Source organism: Anser cygnoides, chromosome 27, assembly GCF_040182565.1.
Source record: "Anser cygnoides isolate HZ-2024a breed goose chromosome 27, Taihu_goose_T2T_genome, whole genome shotgun sequence".
NCBI classification, from domain to species: Eukaryota; Metazoa; Chordata; class Aves; order Anseriformes; family Anatidae; genus Anser; species Anser cygnoides.
The window spans coordinates 3638843-3656773 of NC_089899.1; the positions used below are offsets into that span (position 1 = coordinate 3638843).

Below are 17931 nucleotides of genomic sequence, written 5' to 3' on the forward strand. Positions count from 1 at the left end.
GCTTTCACCAGCACCTCTGACTTTCCATCTACCAAAATACAAACCTGAAACTTCAGCTCTCAGCACCCTGAGGCTGTAATGCCTGTGCTGCTAGCAATACAAATGCCAGGTCTATCACACGTGAATTCTAGATCTACCTGGCTACAGGCTACTGGCTACTGTCTGTGGTCACTGGCCACCCATCTGTCCAGGTAGCACTGAGACCAACAGACAACTGCAAATGTGGAGAGCTCTGAGCAGCCCAGGCACTCTGGACACAGTCCTGAAGGCTTGGTGAACTGCTTGCAACTATGTTTGCCACCTCTTTCCCTTCTCTCTTCTACTCAAGGCTTAATTTGCTGAGGGAATGGAAGCGAACATGCTCACAGACACTGTGGGGAGAAAGTAGAAGGGTAGAGAGCAGACCTTGTGCTGCACGTGTGGGGTCAGAAGGGGCTGGCTGTACTCACCGATGGGCTTCCCTGTGTGGATGTCGATGATAAAGCCAGGGGCCTGGTTCCCACACAGGATCTGGTACTCAGCTGGAAGGGAAACACCTCAGTCATGGCCATGCCTGCTGGGCAGGCAGTGAGGAATGAGAGGGACAAGGGCCAAGAATGGCTGGAGTGAGTGGAGAGAGGATGCAACAGGTCAGAGGGGATCTGCGTGGTGCCTGGCCAGGAATCTCAGGGGCTGGCACACGGGGAACTATGAGCACGCGTATGGCACAGGGCAGAGAGCTTACACATGTACTGCAGGGCACAGTCACACCTACAGGCACACACAGAGACATGCATGCACGTGCATGTCCCCATGGCGTTCACACCTGTAGGCACTGTCTGCCAGCCACGATGCTTTCCCTTGTCCCCCATTATTTTGTTACTCCCCCTGTGCCTGAGTCTCAAAGTGCACAGAAAAGTAAGAGGGTAGCCACGATCTCAAGATGCCTTTCCAGGAAGTTTGACTTACAGCTGGCTGGCGTGGGACAGGGCTCGCACGGCTTGTTCCAGGCCTTGCCAATGTTGTAGGAGCAGCAGCACATCTTCTTGGTCATGTTGAAGGACAGCTCATTCTCACACGTGTCATTGTAGTTGCGATAGCACACACTCTTCCTCATGTCTGCAAAGGCAGCCCAGACAATGTCTTGTGCCCACCCTCAGAACGAGTGCTGCAAGCCCGAGCGAGCTCATTGCCAGGGATATGTCAGACGGCTCAGTCCTGGTGCTCAGGGACTGCAAGTAATGCACAGGCCCTGCAAAGTGGCTGCAGTGATGGGCTGAAGCTCTGCTTGGTGAGAGCTTTGGATTCTGTCCCACAGCAGGCAGTGGCAATGCACGTCCTCTGACATGGGCAACGTGTGTGGTGTAGGGGCAGGGATGCATTCAGGCATCCTGAGTCCCAGCCCCTGCTCCCAGCACTTCCCACTCCTTCCACTCAGCCAAACTGCTCATGTCATGCTGCCCACAGCACCACCCATAAGTAGGGCACAGCCAGGGCGCTGCTGGGCCCCTTCCCGGAGTTGTGGATAATGCCATACCCATGCAGTTATTTCCTCCGTTGACTTGCATGTACTCAGGGGGGCACACACAGGTGTAGTTGCCAAGGGTGTTGTAGCAGGTCCCAGGGCCACAGATCCCAATGTGAGCAGAGCACTCGTCAATATCTGCCAAACAGAGGAGACGGGAGGTTAAAGTACTGACTGGGCACAGGTAGAGACAGGCTTGATGTGGGGTGGAGGATATGGGCTTGGCCCTAGGTATGGATAGGCCTGGCACAGGGCACATGCAAGCTGGCACAGGGACTAAGATGGCCTGGCATAGAGAAAGGGGCCAGGGTTTGTGATAACCGGAAATCTGGAAGAGAAAGGGGAAGAGATTCTGCCAACCACTCCTACAGCATAAAGGGAAAGCCCAGCACAGATACAACCACGACTCTGTTGCACACACATACACACATGCATGCACACACTTGTGCCACAGGCACCAAGCACAGTACAGCTACCTTCACAGATGCGTGTGTCCTCATTGAGGTAGTAGCCGAGGGGGCACTCACACTGGAAGCTGCCAAAAGTGTTCACACAGTTGCCACCCTGGCAGAGGCCCGGCAGCTCCTGGCACTCATCGATATCTGTGGAGGGAGAGCAGCCAGGAGGTGTTCACTACCTGGTAGACCAGACCAGGGAGCGTCCTCAAACCAGGACCCCCCTCTTGTGCTGATCCCACTGCCTGCAGCTCCTGCTGACACCCAAGCAGCTCTGTCAGGTGTCTGGAAAATATCTGAGCATTCACTTGCTGTTTACCATTGGGTGGTCAGGGCTCACTCAGCAGGCACTAACCAGCCCGGTGATGTGGCAGACGGTGCTCACACACGGCTAGGCTCCCCCACCTCCTGAGCCCCTTGTGAGGGTCCGGGTGGCCAGGTGGGCTTACCTTCCAGGATGACAGTGATGGGGTTGGGCCGGAAACCTTCTCCTCCAGGGCATAGGGTCTTGTATTCAGCTGTGGAAAAAGTCAGTCAGGGGGGTCCTGAGCTGAGTGAGCTCCCGTGAAACAGGACAGGGAGGGAAACCCAGGGGAAACCCAGGAGAAACCCAGGAGAAACAGGACATGGGGGTAGTGATTGAGGTACAGATGGAGCAGCCTGACTCCTGTCACACTCTAAGCCAACTCAGCCTCCCTAGCTCTGCCTGTCCAATCCTGAATGGGATTATTCCACATTTCCCAGCCTTGTGACAAGAACAAAGGATCCCAGTCTGGACCCCCAAGTCACAACCTGCCTGGTCTCCCCCCACCTTTCCCCAGCCTTGGTCTACATGTCTAACCTTACACAGCAGGGTCAGCCTCTCCTCTCTCATCTTCCCTTGCTCTACCATAATTATAACAAATACTGGACCCAGGACTCCTACCCTGAGCTGAGAAGCCACAGGGGCACAGCCCCTTCTCTTCTTTCTGCCCTATGCTGCCCATCCAGCCCATCCAGTTCATCCCAGATGACTTCTCAACTCACTCGTGTTGGCTGGAGGACAAAGCTCACAGGGGTTACCCCATGCACGACCCAGTGAGCAGCAGCAAGATGCCCGGGTGACACCAACTCCAATTTCTGCACTGCAGGAGATCCCCCCATCTCCTCGATCCTGGGTGTCCAGGAAGCAGTTTCCAACACGGGTATCTATGCAAAGAAAGTACTGTGTGAGTAAGCAAAGAATTGCGTGCACAGGAGGAAAAACATCTCTCCAACCAGGAGAGCACCCACATTGGTGACACAAGGTGGGCCAGTCGTAACAGAAGGAAAGGACTCTGCTGCTGCTGCAGGGTTAAGCCCATCATGAACGGCCAGGTATTTTACAGGGCATATTGTGGTCCACCACTCCAGGCTCTGCTAGTGGCTAATCCTGGGCCACTACCAACATGAAGGACCACCAAGCTCTTGACAGGAAGGTGTGTTTACCAGACAGGTCCCCACTCACCCACACAGCCCACACCAGTGGGGTTCAACTCGAAGTCTTGTGGACAGTTGCACAGGTAGCTGCCAGGGGTGTTGACACACAGGCCATTGATACAGTTCACAGGGTCTGCACATTCATTGATGTCTGAAAAGATGGAAACATGAAGACTGAAAAGAAAGATGAAGACTGCCACAGAAACCACTCATCTAACCTGGTCTTGAACACCTCCAGGGATGGGGCATCCACAGCCTCTCTGGGCAACCTTTTCCAGTGCCTCAACACCCTCTGAGGGATGAATTTCCTGCTAATCTCTATTCTAAATCTCCCCTCTTCTAGTTTAAAAACGTTCCCCCTCGTCATTATCTGGTTGAGCAAACAGTCGCTCTCCATCTTTTTTATACGTTCCCTTTAAGTACTGGAAGTTCTCAATGAGGTCTCCCCAGAGCCTTCTCTTCTGTAGGCTGAACAGCCACGGCTCTCCCAGCCTTTCTTCGCAGGAGAGGTGCTCCAGCCCCTTGATCATCTTTGTCCCTCCTCTGGACCCATTCTAACAGATCAGCATCCTTCTTGTGCTGGGCACCCCAGACCTGGATGCAGCACTCCAGGTGGGGCCTCACAAGGGCAGAGCAGAGGGGGACAATCACCTCCCTCCACCTGCTGCCCAATCCTCTGCTGATGCAGCCCAGGGTTACATCGGTTGGTCTTCCTTTGACATCGGTCGGTCTTCCCTTGTTGACTGATGCAGTCAGTATTAATAAATCTTAAAATGCTGCTAAATCAAACCTGTGTAAAAATTTCTTGAGTGACAGTACAGCTGCCTGACCTCTTCAGGGGTACCCAAAAGCTAAAGCATATTATTGAGGGCATTATCCAAATGTCTCTTAAATACCAACAAGCATGGGGCATCAAGCCACCCTCTCTAGGAAGTCTGTTTCAGTGTTTGACCACCCACACAGTAAAGGAATTTTTCCTAATATTGAATCTGAACTTCCCCTGGCGCAGCTTCGTGCTATTTCCTCAAGTCCTATCATTGGTCACTAGGCAGAAGAAATCAGCACCTCCCTTTCTGCTTCCCCTCCTCAGGAAGTTGTAGAGAGTAAGGAGGTCACCTCTTGACCTCCTTTTCTCCAGAACTAGACAACCTGAGTGTCCCCAGACTCTCCTCACAGGCCATGCCTTCCAGCCCTTTTACCAGCTTTGTTGCCCTTCTCTGGATGCTTTCAAGTACCTTAAAATCCTTTTTATATTGTGGAGCCCAGAACTGAACACAATATTCAAGGAGAGGCTGTACCATGGGTCAGTAACCCTCGTCCAATGGACCCATGCAAGTCCTGTACCTGTGCAGTTGCCTCCACTCCTGTCCAGTTCATAGCCATCATCACAGGCGCAACGGAACATCCCAGGCAGGTTCTGGCAGGTCCCAAAGACACAGATATTCTGGAAAGTGCATTCATCAATATCTGCAAGAGAGGGAGAGCTGGGTACTCAGGATCTGGCAAGGTGAGGGACGGGACAGGACTCTCCTGCTCCCATTGCAAAGCAGAGCCACAGCCTAGTCACCCACTTGATAACCCATGTCCTCATGATGGTTTTAGTGCTGAGGGATATCACCTCCTGGGTGAGCAGGACCAGGAATGCTGTGTCTATGCCTTCTCCCCTCACTCCTGTCTAGTTGATTGTTCACATATTGCCTGGATCCTCAGCTTAGCCCAGCCTCTCTGCAGGCTGGGGACCAAGGCCTGGAAGTGGAAGAGCTGACATGTCTGAAGAGTAGGTCTCACCTGGAGCTGCCAGCCTGGGGAATAGCACCTTGGAGTCAGAGCAGAGCCTACAGTTCAGCACTGACATTGTGGTACCCAGCACTGATGGTCAGGGTTCTGACTACCTTCAAGAACCCAGTAGCCTTGCACCACCAGATGATGGTGTGTCTTGCTTAGTGGTGGATCAGGTGGCTATAGTGCTGAGGAAAGACAAAGGCCAGAAAGGAGGTAGACCCTGGATATCTTGAAGTAGCTAACAAAACTCTGGGCACTTACCCTGGCAGGCCTTGCTGTCCTCTGTGGGATTGAAGCCCATTTCGCACTCGCAGCGATAACCCCCAGGTGCATTGAGACACTGTCCGTTCTCACACAGGTTCACATTGTCCGCACATTCATCCACATCTAGGGAGAGACAGGTGTGAGACTGAAATGGTGTCCACCCAAATATAGGAGCTTTTTCCACCTCGCCCAGGAAAATCCCACAAGCTTGTTCCCATCCCTCTGCTAGGAGGCTGCAAAGAAGGGGCTGCGATACTTCTTGATCCCCCCCAAACACCAGCTGAGAAGAAGGTGGATCTCTGCTGAAGGTACCTCAGCAGGCTGTGGTGCAGGGCAGGCTGCAGTGGGTTTTGGAGGATATCTGGTTTGGGGAATCCCACACATGTAGCCAGGTGCTGGGTGAGTTTGAGAGGGGTGAGACCTTTGCCTCAGCAGGACACTCAAGCCACATTCCTGCTGCTGAATCTGTGGGACTTACCTGTGCAGGAGAAGCCATCCCCATTGAAGCCTTCTCGGCAGGCACAGCGGTAGGACCCTGGTGTGTTGATGCAGTTGGCGTTCAGGTTGCACTTGTGCTCTTCAGTTGCACACTCATCCAGGTCTGGGGAGGGAAAAGCACCCTATCAATTCAGACACACATACCCACGCATACACCCTTACATCCCTTTATATATACCACACACATTGATCCAGCGAGTCCCTGCACTTGTGTATGTGCACCATACATACACCAGCACATCCCTACACACCTCCTACACCCACATATCCCTGCATACCTACTACACCATGCCCCAACACCCCACCAGCCACATTGCCAATTTGACATTCGTCCAAACACATCTCAATATCACACACCCACACTCCACATCCCACAAACATATGCCCTTGCTGCCACCATCACTTGTATCCTTCCCAGACAGTCACAGAACCTGACAGTGCAACACCTGCAGCCCCCCTTCATCCTACACCTACACTTTGAAAAATCCTCATGCAGGACCCCTTGGGCTCAAGACCATTGTAAGCCAACTCAGCCCAACCTTCACAGGTACCCACAGAGCACCCGGACACACCAATATGCTCTCCTAGGATGAGAACTCACCATTGCACTTCAGCCCATCTCCAAGCCAGCCTGTGCGACACTTGCACTTGAAGCTCCCAGGCACATTGATGCAGGAGGCATGCATGTCGCAGTTGTGAGCCCCAATCTCACATTCATCAATGTCTGCAAGAAGGAAGGATATCAGAGCATGACACAACTTAGCTTCCCCAAGAACAGGTTGCCCTGGGGTTGTATCCTTGAGCTGAAGAGCTGATCTTTGTTCCCCTCTGGAATATAGAGACAAAAGGAAAGGACAGCTCCCTGGCTTGGCTATAAACCAGGAAAGTGTCACCCTGACTGAAACTTCCCTTTCTGCCAGTGTGTGCCTGCCCAGGAGGGGCTCCCAGCCCCAGGGGTGCCCACAGTATCCCCCATCAGAGGGATGGTGTTCCCTCCGGGGCAGCTGCAGGAGGTGTTTGTGAGAGCTCCCACCATCACCCCAGGGCTTCACTGCTGGTGTGTTCCCACCTGTGCAGCCTGTGGTTCCCTTCTTGACGAAGTAGCCCAGCTGGCAGTGGCAGATGAAGGAGCCCTTTGTGTTTTCACACTCGCCGTGCAGGCAGATGTTAGGGTTGAGATCACATTCATTCACGTCTGCAGGAGAAAAAGGGCTTGCTTTGAGCACCACAACAACCATGTCCTGACTTTGAGGCAAGCTTCTGCTTCTCTCCTTCCTTCCCTCCCCCAGCAGCCTCATGTTGATGTGCCCAGGGCACAGCTATGTCCTTACCAATACAAGTCTTCATGTCCAGGGATGCCATGAAGCCATCGAAGCAGAGGCAGCGATACTCCCCAGGGATGTTAGTACACTGCCCACCATCACAGATGTCTGGATTATCCTCACATTCGTCAATATCTAGAGAGAAGAAACCATTCCTGAAGTCAAGAAGTTAAGAGCCAGGGAAAGAGTATTGTGGGAGCAGTAGGGGGCAGGATGGAGTCACAGGAGGGGCTGTGTAACAAGTTATATACAGGCCTGGGGGGGCCTGTAAGGAGGGGCTGGACATTGAATCACAGAATCGTAGGGGTTGGAAGGGACCTCCTGAGACCATTGGGTCCAACCCCCCTGCCAAAGCAGGTTCCCTAGAGCAGGTTGCCCAGGTAGGATTCCAGACGGGCCTTGAATATCTCCAGAGAAGGAGACCCCACAGCCTCCCTGGGCAGCCTGTCCCAGCGCTCCGTCACCCTCACCGGGAAGAAGTTCTTTTGCGTGTTGGTGCGGAACTTCCTGGGCTCCATTTTGTGGCCGCTGCCCCTTGTCCTGTCCCCACAGACCTCTGAAAAGAGGTCGGCCGTGTCCCTCTGTCTCCCACACTTCAGGTATTTATAGGCATTGATAAGATCCCCTCTCAGTCTTCTTTTCTCAAGGCTGACCAGACCCAGGTCTCTCAGCCTTTCCTCCCAGGGGAGATGCTCCAGGCCCCCGTATCATCTTTGTGGCCCTCCACTGGACTCTTTCCAGGAGCTCCCTGTCTTTTTTGTGCCGGGGAGCCCAGAACTGGATACAATACTGCAGGTGAACTGACAGCAGTGCAGAGCAAACCTTAGTCCAGAGAAATCACCTCTCCAGAAGTGACCTAAAAACGAGACCCCCTCACTCTCACAGTATGTCTGGCAGGCAGTGGATGCAGAGGACCCTGGGACAGCACCTACGAGAGCCAAGCTGAACACTCACCTGCACACGATCTCTTGTCTGGCATCAGTGCATAGCCTTCACTGCAGCTGCACTCATAGCTGCCCTCCGAGTTGGAACAGTGTGTGTCACAGCCACCGTTGGTTATGGTGCACTCATCAATGTCTGGGGGTGAAGGGAGAAGTCAGGCATCGAGTTAAGTCATAAGCTGGGATGCATGCACTGCAGCAGACCTGCTCAGATTCAGTGCCAGCATGCAAGAACAAGGTGGGAGAGATGCCTTCATGATGGGCTTGTTGCAGAGGGAGCAAAGCTCCCCTGCCCAGGTGAAAGCATTCTTGCCTTCACTGTCAACCACTTCCCAGCTCACAAGTTTCATAGCTGGTGATAACCCTTTGCCAACAGGCAGGAGGTTCCCCCCACACCTGATGTTAACTTATACTCAGGCACCCTGCTGACTATCATAAGAGGTACGAAGCCAGGAGGGTCCTGGATGCATACTGGGGTCTTGGCATAGCATTTGGAGAAGTGGAGCACTCACCGACACAGCCCTGTCTGTCTGGTGTGGCCTGGAAGCCCGAATCACAAGCACACTGGTAGGTACCGATGATATTGACACAGCGTCCATTGCGACACAGGTTGTCACTGAGGGAGCACTCATTGATATCTGTGGTGGAGAGAAGAGTTTGAGCAGCCAGCCATCCTGCTACCATGTTGAGCATCATTTCATACACAGCCCTGGGTACCCTGATGTACTACTGGCTCTAAACTCAATTTGTCCTTGCTTTCTGACCTGATACTCTCCCACATACTTTCTGTCCTGAGAAGAGAAAGCAGGCTGATTCCCCAGAGCCATGACCTGCAGTCCCTAGGCTCAGCCCCAGGCTGGTCTGATTTAACTCTACCTTCATTCTTCTGTCCTCTCTGAGTCAGCAGTTCACTGCCTCCTCCCATCATTACTTGGTGCTGTTTATGATTCCCAGGAGCCTGAAACACAGATTCCTGATCATGCTAGAACCCAGCTCAGCTCAGACTGCCCTAGGCAAGTTCCTTTTGCTTCCACACTTACTGCCAGCTTGCAGGTTATGGCTGTGCAAATGGTCTAAACAAAGCTACAAATGAGCACTAAAACTTGGTTGCTTAACACATAACAAGCACTTGACACTGCCTCACACTGCCTAGACCAATCTCAGAGATTAAAAGGGACTAGGAACCATTCCTACTTGGGGTGTCACCAACTTGCTTGGGAGGCTAGACCTTGGTTGTATGGATACAACCACAGAGTTGTTGTGTGGGTAGAGATCGTGGGGCTTCAGGCCCAGAGAATATTTAATTTACTGGTAGAGATATAGCTATAGCAGCCAGTAGAAAACCGAGATCTGTCTTCTCCTTACCAGCACCCCACTGCTCTGTATTCAATGAAGAGCAGGTAGAACAAGAGACATAAATGCAGTGAAACCCTGGGAGTCATCTCAGAACTTCCTGGTTGAGTGTGTTCTACACATACACGGGATTGGAAGAAAATTCATGGGCCTAGTAGGAGACTCAAGTCTCCCTGCATCATTACCCTTGATCAGACTATGGTCATAACATAGCTTTCCATCACCTTACCTACACAAATGTTCCCTTCAGAAGTCAGCTCATGTCCAGGCGGGCAGATACATTCAAAGCTGCCATCTGTGTTCATGCAGATCCCGCCTCGGCACAGCAGTGGGTCCTGCTCACACTCGTTGATATCTGCAGAGTGACATGAAATGTGGTTAATCGTTCCCTTCAGCTGGGTTTTCCCAATGTGGCAGCCAAAAAAAGCCCCCCAAAATTTGTCATCATCAGAAAGAATTGTGAGGACAGAAAGAATCAGTTTGCTGCTGTATAAAGTGTGCCCACATCTTGAGCACTGTGTGTGTGCAGCTGGGATCTTTGCAAGTTAGGATATACTGTGAAAGCTAAGCAAAAGAGCCAAGGGGATGGAGTGGCTGCCTTATAAAAAGACATTAAAGTAACTTAGACTCTGCTGTTTGAAGAGAAGTAGAATTTGATTGATGCTCACAGAATCAGCAAAGCAGTGTCTATGCTGAATTTAGAACAACGGTTTACTATATGCTTCCATACAAGAAGGGTGCCTTTGGTGAAAGTAGAATGGATCATTTAAATTGGTTAAAAGCAAATACTTCTAGCCCCAGGAGGTTGTAGAGATAGATAGGATCAGCAGGCAGCTGATCAAAATATAATTAGACAAGAAGTTCATAAATGGATGCGAAAAGGTCTGGGTGGAGACACTGCTTTCAGCATTCCTAATAAAACTTGAGAACTTCCCCTGAGGCTGACATGCAGGACTGATGCACAGAGAGCCTGTGTTGTGTCTCACGAACGTCTGACTTCAATTTACATATGTTTTGCTGTTCTCCCAGGACCATCTATGGCACTCTCAACCCTTCACACAGAGCCCTTCCTCTACAAGTACTGCCATTCAGCACAGTTCTGCCTTTGCAACCAAGCAAAGGTAGAAGACTCACTGCCCTGGGGAGAGCAAACACTGTCAGGGATCTCTCCTCAGCATCAGGACTCCTGCAACGCCCCTAGAAGGCAATGCAGAAATTTGGCTTGATACCAGGGAACAGAGAGCTAATAAACTTCTCACAGCATCTCTACAGGCCCAGGTCATGTGTTGTGTAATCGACAGTGCCCAGGTGCAGCCAGAAGACAAATAGTTAGCTGGACAACCAGACACACAGACAGCAGCTTGGAATGAGGTCATTTGTCAGATCTGGTACCAGAGACCCTCTTCCCCAGGGAAAAACAGTAAGGGTGCTGCTCTGCCCTAGAGATGAGCCCTTACCCATGCAGTTCTTCATCATCATGAAGCCGCTCTCGTAGCCTTCAAAGCACTCACACTCGAAGCTGCCCGGCGTGTTGACACAGGTACCATGGCCACACAGGTCTGGTGAGATGCGGCACTCGTCGATATCTGTGGGGGATGAAGACCAGCTAGTGGTGGCAGGACAGGCTACAAAGCACAACAGCTGGCACTGGGCTGCCTCTCTCTGGTGCAGGGCTGATCCTTCCTACCACAAGCTGGAGGAGGGTCACAGGTTGTTTGTGACTCTGCCCTTTGCTTCTCTGAACATCCCTAAGATAATTGCCACGACTCCTCTGGGTGCCACCATAATGCTAAGCATCCCACAAGGCAGTGGGATGGGCAAGAGTGGTTCAGAGGAACATTTTTTTTCCCTTACCTGTACAGTTCCTTTCCTCAGCATCCAGAGCAAAGCCACTGCCACAGAGACATCTGAAACTGCCTATGGTGTTCCGACAGGTCCCATGAGTGCACAGACCAGAGAAGACCTTACATTCATTCACATCTGTACGGGAAGGTTGAACAGCAGTGTTTCAGGAGAGGGATGTCTGCAATGAACTTAGGGTCCCGGAACCAGGTTCCTTGGGCTGTAGCTGAGATAGGCTGAGCACAGCCCACAGTTAACCACCCCCCTCTTTCTTCTCACCTTTGTAGAAGGGCCTGCCAGAAAGCACATCTCCTCGGTTGGCAAAGCCAGGTCCCCTTGGGCAGATGGCCTTGTACTCGTTAGAGCCGATCTTGGGACATTCTTCACAATCGATGCCCCAGGCTGAGCCCACAGAGCAGCAGCACATGTCAATCCGGTACTTGCCCGGCAGAGGCTCCGTGCACTCATCTTCATCCCACTTCATGTAGCACTGTTCCACACGCACATCTGGTGAGAGAGCAGAGCTGAGTTCCTGCCTGCAGCACCTGACCTCTGGAAAGGCCAGAGGTATTTTTTTTTCTGGGACATCAGCCCTGTGCCATAGTTAGCATTGTCCTTAGAACAGCTTTGGCTGGGGCCAGAAAACATCCTCCAAACAATGCCCAGGTACGGGCCATTTGGATAAATGGCCACCTTATTTGGGACGATATTAAAGATTATTGATATGGACATGGCTGGCCTGTGGACTGTTGGCACAATGGCCAGAAAACAGTCCCTCCTTGGGGGAGCTAGTAGTGCAGATGACCCTATGAAGGGCACACGTTTTTCATGATGTGCCCAGAAAGCAGCTGGGAGTTGCTTTAGGGCTCCTGGGCAGGGTCATTAACCTGTATTGTTAGGTTATCTGCTTAAAGTCTGATCACTGTAACAGCCGTGACGTACAGAAGTGGTGGACCTTTGAAAACATAGCACGCAGAATTGACTACTCCTGATATCCACGCAAGGACAAAGGTTGCACTACTGGCTGGACCTGGGACATGAAGCTGTGGCACACTTGCTTTGATTGGGCTGCTTGCTTGGCTGCTCCTAACAAGTTTTACATGCTTCAGACAGCAGCACTCTTGGGGATTGATTGATGGCATGTGGTTGGATACGGGATGGTTGGGCCTATGTGGAGATGGCCGAACAGACATGAGGAGTCTTGCTCAGATGGACCAGATGAGGTGTTCTTACCCACACATGTCCTAGCGGTGCCGTCGAGGGTCAGCCCTTCTGGACACTCACACCGAAAGGACCCGGCAGTGTTTACACAGCGGCCATTTGGACAGACGCCAGGGAAGACTTCACACTCATTTACATCTGTTGGCAGGAAAGCAAGAGGCAGGCATGAGGGTGGCACATAGTTGTGCCCAGTATGGCTTTGAGGGGCTCCTGGAGAAGCTGGGAAGAGCCCAGAGCTGCCCACCTGGCTAGCACTGGAAGCTTGTCACACTGAAAAACATGCTGCAGGCACAGGCACTGCCATACCCAGACACTTTTGCAAGGAGGCTGCATCATGAAGCCTTTTCAGAGAGGAACAGACAGAGAGTGTGGTCCTGTTGCACAGGTCCACAGCTGGCACAGAGCTGACAGAGCAGCACCACGACGCATAAACATAACTGCTGTGTGTACACACACTGGTGCTACACACCACTGAACGGCCTCCATTTAGAGCACCCCGTCTGCAGTGTTCAGGGCAGATGCCAAAGCAAGAAAGCACGAAATAACACAGAAGGTATGAGACTCCAACCAGCCGTGTCCAAACTCAAAGATGCAGAAAAACAACAAATAAACAATGACTATGTTCCCAATTAAAAAACTCTTCTGTGTCCTGCAACACTTTACCTTCACATGTGACCCCCTTCATCCTGGCATAGCCCCGGGGACAGGCAGTATCTGCAAGAAAACAGGAAAACAGAGGAACGTTGGCAGATAAATGGGCTGCATCCTACTTTCATGATTTGTTTGCCAAGAAGAACCTTACCAATCTCACAGCGCTCACAGGGGCTGCCCCATGCTGCTCCCAATGTTGCACAGCACTCTGATTTCAGTGTGGCCCCATTGATGTTCACCTCACAACGTCCATCCTGGATGTTCAGCCAGCATGTCCCTTTCATGCTGTCTGTAGGGACAAAGGCAAGGCTTTGAGTCAAGAGCTGCTCCTTGGCTAATGTTCCCAACTTCATAACAGCCAGCCTTTCACAATAAGCAGGTAGGAGAAACTATCCATAAGCTGCAGTGTGACTATTGCTTTCTGTCTCTACTTTATTTATCAGGCATGGGGCCAAGCACTTTGTAGCATGGACCCAAACTGCTGTTCCTTAGAGCCGTGTCCCACTGCTATGCTGTGGAGCAGCATTTCTGTGCTCTTTGATACAACTACAATTGCATCAGTTCCGTGTTCTGCCCTTTTTCTATTCTCAGCCTGCTCCTCTTCTGGATAGAAAGAGTCCCTTCTGCATAGCTGCCCCAGGTTGCTATACACCAACGCCATGCAAGGCCCTGACCATCTAGGAAGTGAGTACCTTCTCATCATCTTGATGAGAAAGGATCTACTTCATCTTGATGTGCCTTAATCTCATCACACTACAAATCCATCTGGTGAGTGAGAATACACCATCATGAGCTGTAGGGTCCCCTTGGGCCCCATGCCTGTGCTTTGTCTTGCTGCAGCACAGTTAGGGATTTCTGACTGGTACAATGCCCAGAGCACTGTCTGAAGTTTCAGCATTTCAGGTTTCCTGGATGCATAAGAGATATTAATTGCTACAATTAACAATAAGAAAACACAAGATGAGAAAGAAAGGCCTCAAAGGATATCCACCCCTGGGCCAGGATCACAGGACTTGCTTCAGGTGAACAGCAAGGTCTGCTGTAGGGCAGCGCTGATAATCAGTGTCCTGGAGTTGCATCCAGAAGGCCATATCCTTACCCACACAGATGGTGCCACTGGGGTCCAGCTTGCTGCCTGGGGAGCATTCACAAGCAAAGGAGCCAGCATTGTTCCTGCAGACACCGTTCACGCAAGGGTTAGAGGTGCACTCATTGATATCTGCAGAAAGAAATGGACTGTCACTGTGGTAAGTAAGTGCTGTGGGATGCAGTCTTCTGGGCCAGGGACTTGGGGAGGCAAGAAGCAAAGAACATGAAGAAGGGAAATTTTCAGCTGCTCAGAAGTTCACCAGTCCAGGCCGTAAGAATCCTGCATGTACAACTCCAAGTATGCGCCATCTCAAAGTGGATAGGCCCTGACAGCAGGCACTGAAATTAGCAAGCTTCTTCAGCGTTGGGGGAATAGATGGATTGAGGCTAGTCGATGGAACTACTGGGAAATTGTAGGGCTTTGGCTTTCCTAATCTGGTCCCTGGCTGCTCAGACAATGTCTCTGCATCTCTTCCATGCTATCTGTCCTTGCTTCCACTCTCTGTAGGACTTGTTTTCTGTTTGAGTTTGGCCAGGAGCTCCTTGTTCATCCATGCAGGCCGCCTGGCATTTTTGCCCAATTTCCTCTTTGTTGGGATGCATTGCTCCCAAGTTTGAAGGAGGTGATCCTTGAATATTAACCAGCTTTCTTGGGCCTTTCTTCCCTCCAGGGCTTTGTGCCATATTACTTTATCAAGCAGATCCCTGAAGAGGCTGAAGTCCAGGGTACTAAGCTTTCTGTGCTTCCTCTTTGCTGCCCTCTAGATCCAAAACTGCACCATTTCATGGTCACTGCAGCGAAGGCTGCCCTTTGAGTTTCCCATTCCCCACCAGCCTTCCCCTATGAGGACTAGGGCTTGTGAATGAAAGGCTGCTTCTATCTGTCTGTAAAAGGCCTCATCTGCTTGGTCTTCTTGATCAGGTGGCCTGTAGCAGACTGCTGCTATAATGTCCCCTGACCCTGTCCTCTGGACTCACTCACTCAGGGATGCTGCTGGCTAAGGGGGAGCAGCCACAATGTTGACCATGGCCTTTACGTGCTTATCTGCATCAGATGTGAGGCTTCTTAGCATTTGCCATTTATCACGTTCTTTACAGATAATGAGGGTTTTGTCTAAACAGATGCATAAAGTGCCAGTGTTTTCATAGAATCATGGAATCATAGAATATCCCGAGTTGGAAGGGACCCACAAGGATCATTGAGTCCAACTCCTGTTACCACACAGGTCAACCCAAAAATTCAGACCATGTGACTAAGTACACAGTCCAAACGCTTCTTAAACTCCGACAGGCTTGGTGCAGTGACTACTTCCCTGGGGAGTTTGGGGCTTTGCGGTCAGCAAACAAATCTCTCCTACTACAAAACTGTAAGCTTTCAATCAAATACCCCAAATTTGTAATTTTGGTCAGGTTCTAGCTACAATTTTGGGAGCTTGTAGGAAATTGTTCTGGTTTGCAGTCACTGAAAAGCTTTTGGGGTTTGTATGTCCACTATTTTGAATAAAGAGTGAAATTCCCCCTGGAAAAAAAAAATAATCCCCAAATCTGGCCCTGCTCCAGCTCAAACCACTGTGGGCAAAAAAGAACCAAAGACACATTAAACTTTGAGCTCATTTTGGGCAGGATGACAAGACATAGCTCACTCTTCATAACTTGCAAAGATGCTCTCTGTTGTCTTAAGAGCCACATTACCTTCACAGGTGTCTGTCTCAGTCCTGAAGACAAAGCCCTTTGGGCAGGTGCAGGTGTAGCTGCCAGGTGTGTTGCGGCACAGTCCGTTGTCACACAGCAAACGATTGACAGTACATTCATCAACATCTGTGAAAAAGATAGGGTTTCTGAGCTACAACACCAGGGTCCGTTCTTTCAGTTTGCCAGCCCTACAGCACTCCAACAGCCTGAGAGGCACAGAAATGCTCCTTTTTGCCCAGACCAATACTATACAAGGCATGACGTGTGTAAGCAAACACATATAGGTCTGCAGACAAAACCAGAAGGTAGTTGAGACAAAAAGACATCAGCCTCGCCAACACTGACTGCTTTCAGCAACACTAGGTAGTAGGATGCACCTCTCTAGGGACTTAACCCAGCTTAGGCAGTGCTGGTATTTCTAGAGTAGGCTAGTCCACCCCATACAGCCCAGCATCTTTCTTAGCGCTCACTGCCCTTGCTGTCTCTTGAGGGTCTGGTGTTTTCATGCCTGACACCTTGGTATCATCACCAGGGAAAGTTTCTTGTACTGGTGGCAGTTCTACTCTGTGTAGGAGGTCGGAATAGGTCCTGAGGGTTCCTCCACAAACACTCCTGTGATTTATGTCATCTATCCCTCCCTTCTATTCAGGTTCTTTATCCAGTCAATGGAAGGTGGACAGCAGGTGATCTGGTGTGCCTCAATCCACTCTTAGGGGGGGTCTGGACTGTGTTCCAGAGTGGCCTGCCCCTTTCTTGACTGTAGAGCAATCCTACAGCAATAGGTTTAGAGAGATGACCAGGGGCAGATATAGTCCCATCCTCAAAGCAATGCAATGTGGAAAGTTTGTTAAACCCCATACGTACATTTTCTCACACAGTACCTTGTGCTTTTCCACAGGGACAAGGCACCCCTGACTACAGACAGTGCTGAGGGCATCAGCTGCTGTATCACCTCAGGCTCCTGTGCAGCTGCACTGTGAAGGTCTGTGTCTGGGTCTTAGCCTCATACGCTACATGTGCACCCCCTCCCTACTACCACGGGACTATGCCACACTGCTTCCTTATGACAGACTGGGCTAGGGCTGCCCTGAACTCACCCACACAGTTCTTGCCCGTGGGATCTGACTCATAGCCCAGGTTGCAGATGCAGCGGTAGCTCCCACGCAGGTTCTCACACATGCCGTTGGGGCAGATGTCTGGGTTAAGGGCACATTCATTGATGTCTGCACAGAGAGAGAAGTCAAATTAGATGGATCATGGCCAACCACAGACAAAGAAATCTTCCATACTCTAATTCTCCATTGCTTCTTGATGTCAGTAGCCAGCTAGGGCACCCCTCTGCAGAAATCTCTCCTTCTTGTCCCACCTACCCTCTTGGTGTAACCTAGTAAGCTCTGGGGAGCCTCACCCCTTTCTTCCCAGTACTTTGGAGCTGGGGATACACAGCTGATAATGGTACAGGGCTCTGAGCTCAGGAGGAGAGAACTGGACAAGGAGTTGAGATGCACCCAGACTCTTTACCACATGGAGGGCTCTCTGGTCCTTCTGTTATCTTCTTGAGTCTACTGACAGTGCCCGTCTCCCGCATACTCAGGTCAGACCATTTAATTGTCCTGCCTATTTCAGTAGGCAAGAAGGTGGAAGGTGCTGTGAGCAAGATGCTGGGGACAACTGGAGTAAACACAGAGCACGATGGGCAACCTACCTGTGCACATCCAGCCCTACCACGGAGGACCATTGCTAGAGGTAGAACAGGGAAAGAACACCCAGACGTGCTGGAGAGCACCCTGTGGGCAGCTGGACTGGCAAAGGGTCATGTCCATGGCTAGATAGTCACAGCAAAGCCCTTCCATTGGCAC

General features: G+C 51.1%; 1 protein-coding gene across 3 annotated transcripts in view; it reads right to left on the minus strand.

The window, feature by feature from the left end:
• Nucleotides 1-17931, minus strand: part of FBN3 (fibrillin 3) — a 117077-nt gene that overhangs the window by 18129 nt on the left and 81017 nt on the right. For all 3 annotated transcript variants that reach the window (XM_013195275.3, XM_066984007.1, XM_013195276.3), the window contains 25 exons: nucleotides 17170-17295; nucleotides 16073-16198; nucleotides 14391-14510; nucleotides 13443-13580; nucleotides 13304-13354; nucleotides 12653-12778; nucleotides 11699-11926; nucleotides 11432-11557; nucleotides 11035-11163; nucleotides 9807-9932; nucleotides 8737-8862; nucleotides 8238-8360; nucleotides 7293-7418; nucleotides 7031-7156; nucleotides 6563-6685; nucleotides 5942-6064; nucleotides 5461-5586; nucleotides 4762-4884; nucleotides 3446-3568; nucleotides 2986-3147; nucleotides 2409-2477; nucleotides 1981-2106; nucleotides 1517-1642; nucleotides 949-1098; nucleotides 450-521 (listed from right to left, as the gene is read on the minus strand). In XM_013195275.3, coding sequence (XP_013050729.2) covers nucleotides 450-521; nucleotides 949-1098; nucleotides 1517-1642; nucleotides 1981-2106; nucleotides 2409-2477; nucleotides 2986-3147; nucleotides 3446-3568; nucleotides 4762-4884; nucleotides 5461-5586; nucleotides 5942-6064; nucleotides 6563-6685; nucleotides 7031-7156; nucleotides 7293-7418; nucleotides 8238-8360; nucleotides 8737-8862; nucleotides 9807-9932; nucleotides 11035-11163; nucleotides 11432-11557; nucleotides 11699-11926; nucleotides 12653-12778; nucleotides 13304-13354; nucleotides 13443-13580; nucleotides 14391-14510; nucleotides 16073-16198; nucleotides 17170-17295 — 3120 coding nt within the window. The remainder of the gene's footprint in view (nucleotides 1-449; nucleotides 522-948; nucleotides 1099-1516; nucleotides 1643-1980; nucleotides 2107-2408; nucleotides 2478-2985; nucleotides 3148-3445; nucleotides 3569-4761; nucleotides 4885-5460; nucleotides 5587-5941; nucleotides 6065-6562; nucleotides 6686-7030; nucleotides 7157-7292; nucleotides 7419-8237; nucleotides 8361-8736; nucleotides 8863-9806; nucleotides 9933-11034; nucleotides 11164-11431; nucleotides 11558-11698; nucleotides 11927-12652; nucleotides 12779-13303; nucleotides 13355-13442; nucleotides 13581-14390; nucleotides 14511-16072; nucleotides 16199-17169; nucleotides 17296-17931) is intronic.